Here is a 12450-nt window from a genome sequence, read left to right on the forward strand (position 1 = left end):
CCAGTGCCCAAGCCCTGTATCACATCAATTTAATCAGAATCCTTCCGGGTGGAGTTTAGGCATCAGTACTTGTATGAAGTGCCTCTCACCCTTTCCATCTGATGATTCTAATGAGCAGCAAGGGGTGAGTACTACTGCTTCACCTTTTACTCACATATTAAGTACACCTTTTGCTGTTTCTTTTTATAAAGTTTACATTAAAAAAAATTCACAAGATTGCTGTAGTTACTTCATCTGGTATAATATCAAATGGCAGTCACATTTTATTTACTTATTTTTTGCCTTTTTTTTTTTTAGAGCCTCACCTGTGGCATATGGACGTTCCCAGGCTAGGGGTCAAACCTGAGCTACAGATGCCACAACCACAGCAATACAGAACCTGAGCCGCGTCTGCGACCTACACCACAGCTCATGGCAACGCTGGATCCTTAACCCACTGAGCTAGGCCAGGGATTGAACCCACAACCTCATGGTTCCTAGTTGGATTCTTTTCCACTGTGCCACAATGGGAACTCTGGCAGTTACATTTTATAACAAAATCGATTAACTTTAAAACTAACATGAAATGGGTATCTGTCTTAAGATAATCAATCAAGTAAAAATAAATTTTACAAATTTCCCTCTATGTCTTCAACTACTTCTCAATTCACATTTAAAGAGCTAATAAATTTTTCTTTAAAAAGTTGATTATTTTCTTTCTTTCTTTTTTTTTTTAGGGCCATGCCTATGGCATATGGGTTCTCAGGCTAGGGGCTGAATTGGAGCTGCAGCTACCAGCCTATACCACAGCCATAAGCAATGTGGAATCCAAGCCGCATCTGCAACCTACACCACAGCTCACGGCAATCCTTAACCCACTGAGCGAGGACAGAGATCGAACCCACATAATCATGGATACTAGCTGGGTTTGCTATTGCTGAGCCATAATGGGAACCCCAAAAGTTGATCATTTTCAATTACGTGTACTTATATTACCAGATAATGGTTATTTTTTCCCAGCAATTTTTTTTAACAATGCTAAGTATTTTCTCAGTAATTTTATTACTGCCAAATAACTTACTCAATTTTCTTCCCTCCATGCCTTATTACTTACCCTGAGCAAGTCATCTATACGACCTTCCTTCTTTTCCAGGTCCTGGTTTTTATTACTTTCTAATGCTGCTAATTTCAGCATTGTAAGATCAGTCTAAACGAAAGAAAGTATTGTATTATCTCCATTATATATACTGAATACAAACAGAAATTAGATTTTCCTCTGATCCTAAAAAGCAAAGAAAGTACTGGAGTCTGTACACATAAAAGTGTATCCCAAAAAGTCTTGGTGATATCTTCAGAAATATAAATGCTACAAACTTAAAAAGAAACATTTACAAGGTTAATTACTTAAATTTGTAGAATATTCATATGTTCTTCATTAAAATTCAATAAACCACTATTTTGTACTATCAACTCTAGCTGATTTTTGAATATGACATAAACCTTCACGAGCTGTTCTCTGAATGAGAGCAATGTACTTATAAATCCTGTCTTAAAGGTCATCCAAAGAAAGAATATTTGATGCATGCACAACAGTTTGGATAGAAAAAGTCTAATGGCAATAAATTGTACAACTAAAGAAGCAAGCAAGAAGATACACTTTTTCGATCCCTGGTCTGAGACAGGGTCAACCAAAAACTATCACATGGATAACGTGAAAATGAGAAACTGTACCTAAAATTCATAAAACTAAGTAACTGTAAAAGACATCTGATTAGGAGTTCCCACTGTGGCGCAATGCGATCATCGGCGTCTCTGTAGCACCTGGATGCAGGTTTGATCCAGTCCCAACAGTGGGTTAAAAGGACCCAGAGTTACTGGCTGCAGCAAAGGTCACAACTGTGGCTTGGATAGAACCCCTAGCCTAGGAACTCCAAATGACTTGGTGGCCAAAAAAAGAGATATTTGATTAATTTTCATATGATTTTTAAGTGTGTAGGATATATGAATATAAAAAAGTACAGACACTTAAAACGAATTGCTTTTGGGAGCTGCCTTATGGCTCGTGGATTAAGGATCAAGTTGCTGCTATAGTGCAGAGTGAATCCATGGCCTGGGAACTTCACACCAAGGGCAAAGCCAAAAAGAAAATAATAAAAAATAAAATTAAAATAAATAAATAAATAAATAAAAATTAAAAAGTAGTTCCTATCGTGGTGCATCGGAAACAAATCTGACTAGGAATCATGAGGTTGCAGGTTCGATCCCTGACCTTGCTCAGTGGGTTAAGGATCTGGCATTGCTGTGAGCTGTAGTGTACCTTGCAGACACCAACTCAGATGTGATGTTGCTGTGGCTGTGGTGTAGGCCAGCAGCTGTAGCTCCGATTGGACCCCTAGCCTGGGAGCCTCCATATGCCGTGGGAACGGCCCTAAAAAAGCAAAAATAAATAAATAAATAAATAAATACAAACAAAAAGAATCAGTAAACAGAATTGACATGTATAGGTTGTTCTGTGTATTTAATTTGCTTAAAACACCTATCCATTTAATAGGTGTGTAACAAAGGATAAGCTGATAGTAAACTGGGTGTTTCAATTTCTCACCTCTACAAAATATTTTTTGTTGCTCTTGTTTACTAATTAGCTTTCTTTATATAGAATTTTACTTTCTGACCATATTTAAAACAAAGACATCTTATTTGTGTGTACAAAAAGTTGGTCCCTCGTTTCTTAGAAATGATACAAAGAAATTTTAATGACTATTTACCTGAGTTATTTTAAAGGATAACTGCTTTGGTTGTACAATAGGGTGGTCCCCAAAAGCTAACGCAGTAGGAGAAGGGCTATTCGGTCGAACCTTAATAAAATATTAAAATTTTTACATTAGCAAGAGAAAAATAGGCTTCTGTTAGCAACAACTAAACATTTAAGTTTCTAAAAGGATAATAACTGAATTAAAATATAACTGAGTTTTAAAAACTTTTAATCACCATTTATTCAATAAGAACTCACTGAGTATCCTCTACATACAAGAGCGCAGGGAAAGAGACAACAGCAATATATATATATACATCTCCTAACCTCAAGGAGCTTACATTCCGGTATCATAAAAGAAAATTTAATGCTTTCAATTTGTTAAAAAAAAAAAAAAGGCCAAAACATTATTTTAAAACAAAAATATTAAAAACAGATTATGATGGTTTAAAAAGTAAAACTGAAAAGTCCTTAACATGGAACTCTTTTAGTACTAGGGACAACAATGCATGCCCATATGTATAGTATAATATCAATTTACTGATGAGTTTAATGGTTTATCTACTCACTAGTTTTTAATACATTCACTGAAAGCAGTAGGTCCACATTATGAATCAATGCTACCACTACAACTCGAAGTTACTGTTGAGTCTTATGTTTCACTCGGTAAATGGCAATACAATGCGCCCCAAGGCACAAAATGAGTAAGACATAAAACAGCATATATCTACAGACAGGATTAGAAAGGGGAGGGACACCGGAAGTAAAAACAGGGTCCTTGAATAATTAAGAGATACTCTGACTTTTAAAAATCTTTAATTCATCTTTAAATTACTCAAAAGCAACATTCTGGATAGACAATGAACTTTCACATAATTAAAGTAAAAACAAGTAAAATGATATCCAAAATCCAATATATAAAACAATGCATACAAAGAATTAGGTCTTAAAACATTAAAAACAAACCAAAAAGTTTAAATTTTTAGATCCAAGATCACTTCTCCTATGGCTTGGATAAACTAAATTATCCAAGGCTCATGGCTGCCTCCTTTCCATAAGGATTCTCAGAAAGGAATTATGCTATCATTTTAGTGGGCAGGAAATTTAATTGATAAGAATGTTAGAAATTTGAAATAGGTAACTGAATATAAATTGATACACAGTATTCATTTTAGTCTCACAGGCTCAAAAGCATTCTTTTATAGAAACATTACTTAAAGACAACAAACATAACAGTATACACAACCTCTGAGACATAAGACTACAGACGTAAAAACTTACAGATGAGGAAGGAGTGGAATGTGAATGTGAACTCTGAGGAGAACGGATTGCAGGAGGTATGCCTCTTACTGGACTTGAGCCATTCCCACCTTGGTACTGAAGGGAAAAGGAAACGGCACTATCAACACAGGTTTAGACAGATGTTATTTTAGACATGACATTATGAATTAATTTAAATACTTCTTATTATTACTATTGAGGCAAACTCAAAGACAAATTCCCCCAAAACGAAGAATATATTTTACTTTCTTTCAAATTTTAGCACAGTCCCTTTACAAATGTTTGTTAAACTAGTATGATCCCTAATCCCAAAACACTTTAACATGTTTACATGTAGATGCTGGTGAACATAACTACCTTAAAACAGAACTGTTATTCCCACTATCTGTTAAATAGCTGAATGTTCATAGCACTATATAAAATAACTATACAGACCAAGTCCCTTCCCTTTAAAAGCACAAGACTAATTAAAAAAAAATCAATCCTTTCTTACATGCATGACATGCATTACAGCGAATGACTTAACTGCATATGAAGAGAAGCCACCTAATCTGTTCCATAGCTTTCTCAATTCTCATGTTTCTGAACCAAGAATGGGAGGAGAAAATAATTTGCTGTCAACGGCTTCATCTCAGGTTATCAGGTATGAACAGCAGAAATGAGGACTTCCTAGTGTGTTCATTAAACAACTTCCTGCAACCAAGGACTTCGTCTAAATTATTTTTTCTATGGTGCCTAGCCTAATGCTCAGCATTGAGCAGGCATTCAAGACACTTGAGATGTATTTGAATTGATCCCATCTTTGGCAAAGATTTTTTTTTTAGGGCCACACCTGCAGCATATGGAAGTTCCCAGGCTAGGGGGTGAATCAGAGCTATAGCTGCCGGCCTACACCATGGCCACAGCAACATGGGATTCAAGCCATGTCTTTGGCCTACACCACAGTTCAAGACAATGCTGGATCCTTAACCCATTGAGCGAGGCCAGGAATTGAACCCTTGTCCTCATGGATAATAGCCAGGTTTGCTACTGCTGAGCCACAATGGGAACTCCAGCCAAGACTTTTAATGACATTAACACTGAGGGACTGACCTCAACTAAAGAGCATTATGTGTATCTTATGGTCAGCAATAATTTTACCTCAGATTCTATAAACCCAAGAAAAAAAACAAGGGAGGATAAAAAAAAAATTTTTTAATGTAGCCCTTCCCACAATTAGCTCATTCTGCTCTTTCTCAAGTATAAGTATTCTTAAACTGAGTAGACTGCATCTGTTTTAATAATCACATGAATAATCTGTAATAAAAATTGTAGCCTGGAGTTCCGACTGTGGTGCAAAGGGATCCATGTCTTCTTAGAAGTGCTGGGACACAGGTCTAATCCCCAGCCCAGCACAGTGGGTTGAGGATTCTGCGTTGCCACTGTAGTGGCTTAGGCCACAACTGCACCTCGGATCTGAGTCCTGACCTGGGAACTCCATGTGCTGTAGGGTGGCCAAAAAAGAGAAAAAAAAAAAAAGTAGCCAAAAGTGTTTCTGTATAGAGGCAAGGAAACATTCCAGACTGGGTAAGAATTTAAATTTACCACTATTTATTATTTTTAGGGACTCTTAAATTCACATCTTTATCATTATTTAATCTCCATCCACATAGCTGTTGCTATGGTACAATAAAGCCTGTGTTGATAGTAGAAAGAATTCTGAACTAGAGAATGCTAAATTCAAAGTTCTACTCTTTGCTCTTCCATTTAGAATTTGCCTTTAAGGGAGGCTACTTTACATCTCTGGTCCGCTGTTTCCTCATCTGTAAAACAGGAATACTAATATCTACTTTGCCTATCTTCTGGGCTATTATAAGCAAATACATGAGAAAGTACTTTGAAAAATTATGATGTGCCATTATCAAAGTGAAAGTAAGTTTTAATGTTCCTAGGTAGACAGGATATCACATAATACTGAAGTTCTGCTTTAATCAAGTACAAAATAAAATTCTGCTCTTGTGCTTCAAACAAATTATTTCAGCCCATAGCAAAATTATATTAAAAACTAAAGATACTCCTCAATGAACTTACTTCAAAATAGTCGCTAATTTTGTGGCCACGTCCCCCAATACTTTTTCCTAAAATATAAAGTAAAAAATTTTACATAAAGTCAATCATGACTACCACATGGTGTATAAGAAAGAGAATGTCAAACTTAATTTCCCTAATACACACCAAAAAATCATCTATTTAATAAAAAGAATATGGCACTTTAGTGGGTAGTGATGGACACCAAAATAATATGAAGAGACCTCAGAGGGTCAGATGCCAGCCTCAAAAATCCAAAAATCAAATGACATTTCAATAGATATATGTCAATTTTTTAAAAGTCCCAATTATGGCAAAATCAAATGAATCTTATTAAAAGATCTCCTGCTTTTAAAAGTATGTTATTCGTATTGCTTAATGGCTACTAATAAATAAATCAATGAATGAAAAAAGAAAAGCAGCACCTACATAACTGACAAAACAATTCATATTTGTAAATAATGATAAAAAAAAAAAGCTTGGTCAATACAAACCATAACAAACTGATAGTAACATGCTTTAATATGAGTACTACTTTGTAAAATGTTTTATTTTCTAAAAAGCATTTCCAAAATAGTAAGATGTTTTTGGAAAAACAAACTAAATTAGGTTTTCAATATTGTTCTTAAATGACCATATTGATAAAGTGATCCAAATTACAACAGTTCTTTAGTTCAAAGTTTTGCTTTAAAATAGACTTTTCATAAGTTTTATAAATACTGAACTAAGAAGTTGCTAAGAAATGCAGTGTTTAAAGATACTTTCTTGGATGGGATGCAACCATGCTTCATTGGAATTACAATGAATACATAATTTTTTCAAGTTACAAAAGAAAAACTAATGATACCAAGGAATCGAAAACTTTCAATAATATAGACATATATACTTATCAATTCAATAGTGACATATTCCTTCATTCGTTTATTTTATTCAACAGAGGTTACTTTGTGTCAGTCATTACTAAGATGAACAAAACAATACATTTAAGAGTTCAACAACCTCAAATTCCTTCTTGGAACAAGATAGGAAGATTTTTTTTAAAACTAAGAAGTAATCAGAACTATAAATACTACCTAGAAATTTTGAACAGTAGTTGTGTACTGACATATGCAAAGGTCAGAGAAGATTGTACAAGTCTTATACTAAAGAAATTTCCCTTCTTATAACAACTTTTCTGCAGTTCTAAAGAGGTAGTATCTTTCCATAAACACAGGGATGTTTTTTGGTTGCCCCCCTAGAAACTATTTTCCCAATTCTTTTTCTCTAATTGAACCCAAATTTTATTCTGTTAACATTCCCTCCCCTACACAGCACATGTAACTTCAGGGAAGGCTGACTCCTATCTGGCCTCCATTCTTAGTTTCCTTTCCCTCCTCCTTTTGATCAGAAATCCAAATCTGTTTAAGCATCATGCCTTCTCCAAAAAACCTATATTCCTAAGGGTCACTTTACCCCACGTTCATTTCAGAGATCTCTGTCTGATTTAAAGGGCAACAATACCTCTCTTAGACATAACTGGTTTTGAAATGGACACAGGACCCAATTCTGGCCAAGAAGAGGATGGGAAAGGTTTGCTATGGACTTAATGAAACTTACTTCAAAGAAACAGGAAACAAAACAAATACTGACAGCCAGCCTCTCTCTAAAGCCAATATGAGTGTGGAAGCCAAAATGTGCAATGTAATTAAAACTGGCCACCATCGTAAAACTCTAAGAGAAAAACACACACTTCTGTAGATGGCAGACCACAAAGAAAAAGATGTGGCTTCTTAAAGACATGGGTTGGATCAACCAACCCAGCCAGAAGTTCCAGTCAATTTTGGGATCTGCTTTTAAATGAGTTTTAAAATATGAAGTTGAAACTATCATTAATTCATATAACTATATAAATCTCCCAGTCCACTAACCACAACTTAGGGAAACATGCTAAGATCAAAAAAGACCTCAGGGCAGATTGAGATGCAAATTACCACACACTTAGAGAAAGTGCTAGAGTGACTCAATTCCCTCCTTCCACACAGACAACTGCTCCAAGTACATTTCTTCTTTTTTTTTTTTTTCTTTGGGCCGCTCCCGAGGCACATGGAGGTTCCCAGGCTGGGGTTCGAATCAGAGCTGTAGCCACTGGCCTACGCCAGAGCCACAGCAACGCGGGATCCGAGCCGCAAATGCAACCTACACCACAGCTCATGGCAACGCCGGATCGTTAACCCACTGAGCAAGGGCAGGGACGGAACCCTCAACCTCATGGTTCCTAGTCGGATTTGTTAACCACTGAGCCACGACGGGAACTCCCAAGTATATTTCTTGATGCCAGGGCCACATGTAAATACTACTAAGCCAAAGGTTCACTGACTCTAAACTTTGTGGCTAAAGAATGGCTCCCAAACATATAATATATTTATAAAATGACTATTACATACAATCTAAATGCCCAATTTATTGTATTTAATTTTGAACATCCAAATTAAACTATAATACTATGTTATCCATTATAACAAGTTTAGTTTAATGAAAGTAATTTTCTTATTAGCTCATAACATAAAATGTAAGTATGCAAGAAAGGATGAAGAACAACTATGGAACAAAAAAGACAATGCTTTAATGAAGTATCCTCAACATTTTTACATAGTTTTTTATTTTTTCCCTTTTTTAAGGGCTGCACTCTCAGCATATGGAAGTTCCCAGGCTAGGGGTTGAACTGGAGGTGCAGCTGCTGGCCTATGTCACAGCCACAGTAACTCAGGATCCAAGACGTATCTGCATCCCACACTGCAGCTTGCAGCAACACCAGATCCTTAACCCACGAAGAGAGGCCAGGGATTGAACCCGGATCCTGAGGTATACTAGTTGGGTTCTTATGAAACTGCTAAGCCACAATGGGAACTTCTAGTCTTTTTTTGTTTTTAAATACAAGGGATGAATAAGTTTGGGTACTTGTTTCAAAGGGAGATCTAAAGTTCTCACTGAAAAAAAAAAAAGTCATTTCAATACCATAATTAATAAAAGGAGAAAAATGAAAGGTGATAAATGTAATGCTTGCCAGGTTTGGACACAACACTTGTATCTCTAATTCTCAAATTTTTTAAAAAAGGGAAATGTCAAAAAGGTGAAAAACAGTAACCATAAACTAACTACCTGTGGTATAAAGACTCCAACTTCATATTATTATTTCTTATGCAAAGTACATTCCTAAACTATTATTAATGCAGAGACTTCATGGTATCTATGGAAATAACAAAAACACAAGATACATTTTACAATTATTTATTGATTAAAAACCAGAATATTTAATTGTAAATGCCTCATTGGCTTCTGTTTCACTTACCTTGACTACTTTCATTCTGGTTTTCTGCTTTTCTCTTTCTTCCTCTAGATGATTCTGATTGCTTCTTCTCTGGTGTCTATAGAAATCAAGTTAACAGAACTTTATAGTTTCAATAGACAAAATTACTACAAATCAGTATAAAAGTCATTTTTATTTTCAAAGTTGAAAATATTGTTCGAGTATTCATGCAATGAAAATGTGTAATAACTTACATACAATTTATTTAAAAGATAAAATTTCTTATTGTGTAAATTTTAAAAATTTAAGTGTAGAAGACCTTACTGTACACACTACCTAAAATTTACATTTAGAGAACTGGACTTGAGGTGGATGAAAAATCTGAGAGTAAACATCTTTGAAAAGATGCCCTTCAAATTCTTAACTTGAAAATCAGGGCAAGCCCCTCCCCCCCAAATTAACAACATATTTTTTCCTATTCATTTTCTGCTTTCACATTTAGCCTAAAAGTAAAATAAACTTGGATGAGGAAAAAAAAAGAGTAGAGCACAAATCTTAATATACACAATCCCCACTTAAAAGGATCACTCACTTAATGCCTAAAAATTATTATCCAACAACATCACAGGAATACACAGATTATGCTCTAAATCAGGGGTCCATAAACCATAGCCAGCTGGCCAAATCTGTTTGTGTAGGGCCCATAATTTAAGCATAACTTTTATATTTTTAAATGACTGAAAAACATAAAAACCAAAACAAGAAAACCTTTTTTTCCTTTCTTTTTAGGGCCACACCTGAGGCATATGGAAGCTTCCAGGCTAGGAGTCAAATCAGAGCTGCAGCTGCTGGCCTACACCACAGCCACAGCAAATACCAGATCCGAGCCACGTCTGCAACCTACACTGCAGCTCACAGCAATGCCACATCATTTAACCAATTGAGCGGGGCCAGGGATCAAACCTGCATCCTCATGGATACTAGTCAGTTTCATTACCATTGAGCCACAACAGGAACTCCAAAAATATTTTGTGATATGAAAATTTTAAGAAATTCAAACTTCAGTGTTCATAAATAAGGTTTCATTGGAACACAGCCATACTCACTCATTTATGTACTGTCCATAGCTGCTTTCCCACTACACCAGCAGAGTTAGCAGTTCTAACAGAATCCATATGTATGGCCCATAAAGCCTAAAAATACCTGGCCCCTTAAAAACAAAGTTTGGAGGCCTCTACCCTACATGATGGCTTATTCTTAAATTATAGGTTTGGGATTTCCTTTGTGGTGCACCGGATTAAGGATCCCATGTTGTCAGTGCAGCAGCAGTTGCCGCTGTGGTGTGGGTTTGATCCTTGACCTGGGAACTTCCACATTCCATGGGCATGGCCAAAAAAAAAAAAAAGGTATTTTTTTTTTTTTTAACTAATAGGAAGTATTTTCATCAGGCTAAAACAAATAATTTTTGTGGAGTCTCAGAGAATGTTGTACTTAATGAAAAATTAAAACCAAGAAAAAAATGTGCAAAGGGCAATAGCATAAGGCCATCAAAATCTAGAGGCTTGGCAAGTACGTCTGGTGCCAGAACAATGAGTATCTGAATGAATGAAACATCAAGACAACTTAACTTATATCTCTAACGGCAATTTAGTCCTCCAAGGAAGAGACCTAATCCATGTTTTGATGTCTCTGAGATTAAGCAGTATGACAATGCACAACATAACTCATATCGAACATCTATGGTTCTGTAAACATTACCTTGGGAATTTTAAGTTCTCTCACTACCATTCTGCCACCAAGATAACAGATTCAGAGACCTTTAAGTGAATGTTACTAATCTCTGTATTCTTTTAAGACAGAAGTTATACCTTCTTCCCGCCTCATCCTCCCACCTTGATGCCTCATATATACTTATTATTTGATAAATACATGAATAGTAAATAACTTAATCAAGGTAACCAGGATTCAAATCAACTCAATTCTGTTATTTCCAGGACATAAGTGCTCTTTTTTTTCTTTGTGTGTCATGACTATATGTCCTACATCAAGAAGTAACTGAATGAATCAACTATACAAAAATATTTCAAATTTTCCTTACACTCATATATAAAATTCATTATATCCAATAAACTGCTTATCTTTTTATATCATAAACCAGAGATCTTAAGGAAATTCACCTTAGCTAGTAATCTACTTGGAAGGTAGACTGACAAACCAGCAATTTAGGGTAAAACGTTCATTAGTTTAGTTTCATTGTCAAACTGACCAAACTCAGACTTAAACCATAACCAATCTTCTATTTTCCTTGGAACAAAAATATCACCAAATTAAAAATTCTAAGTTAACAGTTTTATAAAGAATCCTATAATCTATACTCTACCTCAAAACAAAGGAGGATCCCAAATAATTTATTCACATCCTTCCAAATAGATGTAAAAAATATAATTTAAGGTCAAGGAAATATGGTTTTTCAGGACAGTTTAATGTTATACTATTTGGGGGGGGGGCATGCCTGCAGCATGTGGAGGTTCCCAGGCAAGGGACTGAACCCATGCCACAGCAATGACCTGAGCTGCTTCGAGGACAACACTGGATAACCCACTGTGCCACAAAGGAACTCCTGTTACACTCCACTAATCTTTAAGCACGGCATGATCCCATTTGATTTCCATTTTAAATCTTGACTAGCTCTTTTAAATTAAACAAACAAAAAAACCACACAGAATAATAAAATTCTGAAAGTTACATTGGAAACATTTTCTATATAGAAAACTAAAGAATACATAATGTTGTAAATGGTTCCATATCATTTTCTAAAGTATATTCCAGGGAATACCGGATCAGAGATAGATTGAGAAGATATATTTTAATGAAAGGAAAAGCAGGGTGATTCAATTAGGGGAGAACAAAGTTAGATTTATTTACCAAAAAGCTTCTAAGAACCATTAAAATGCTAGCATTCATTGGCTAACTCCAAAAGGGGGAAGGGATGGAAAGATTCAGTATATGTAGGAATTCTCAAACTTATCTGGGATGACATTCATTAAATACTTCATTGGACCATAGACTTAAGATATTTAAGCCC

The 12450-nt window shown here is 35.4% G+C and overlaps 1 protein-coding gene across 4 annotated transcripts in view; it reads right to left on the minus strand.

Moving 5' to 3' along the window:
- TLK1 (tousled like kinase 1) overlaps nt 1–12450 on the minus strand; it is a 151425-nt gene that overhangs the window by 53193 nt on the left and 85782 nt on the right. For 2 of the 4 annotated variants that reach the window (XM_047772856.1, XM_047772857.1), the window contains 4 exons: nt 9408–9483; nt 4013–4108; nt 2745–2834; nt 1094–1186 (listed from right to left, as the gene is read on the minus strand). In XM_047772856.1, the coding sequence (XP_047628812.1) occupies nt 1094–1186; nt 2745–2834; nt 4013–4108; nt 9408–9422 (294 nt within the window). In that variant the 5' untranslated portion in view covers nt 9423–9483. Of the gene's footprint in view, nt 1–1093; nt 1187–2744; nt 2835–4012; nt 4109–6082; nt 6130–9407; nt 9484–12450 lie in introns of all 4 variants that reach the window. The other 2 variants (XM_047772854.1, XM_047772855.1) reach the window with 2 other exon arrangements.

Source organism: Phacochoerus africanus, chromosome 3 (genome assembly GCF_016906955.1).
Source record: "Phacochoerus africanus isolate WHEZ1 chromosome 3, ROS_Pafr_v1, whole genome shotgun sequence".
Taxonomy (NCBI): domain Eukaryota; kingdom Metazoa; phylum Chordata; class Mammalia; order Artiodactyla; family Suidae; genus Phacochoerus; species Phacochoerus africanus.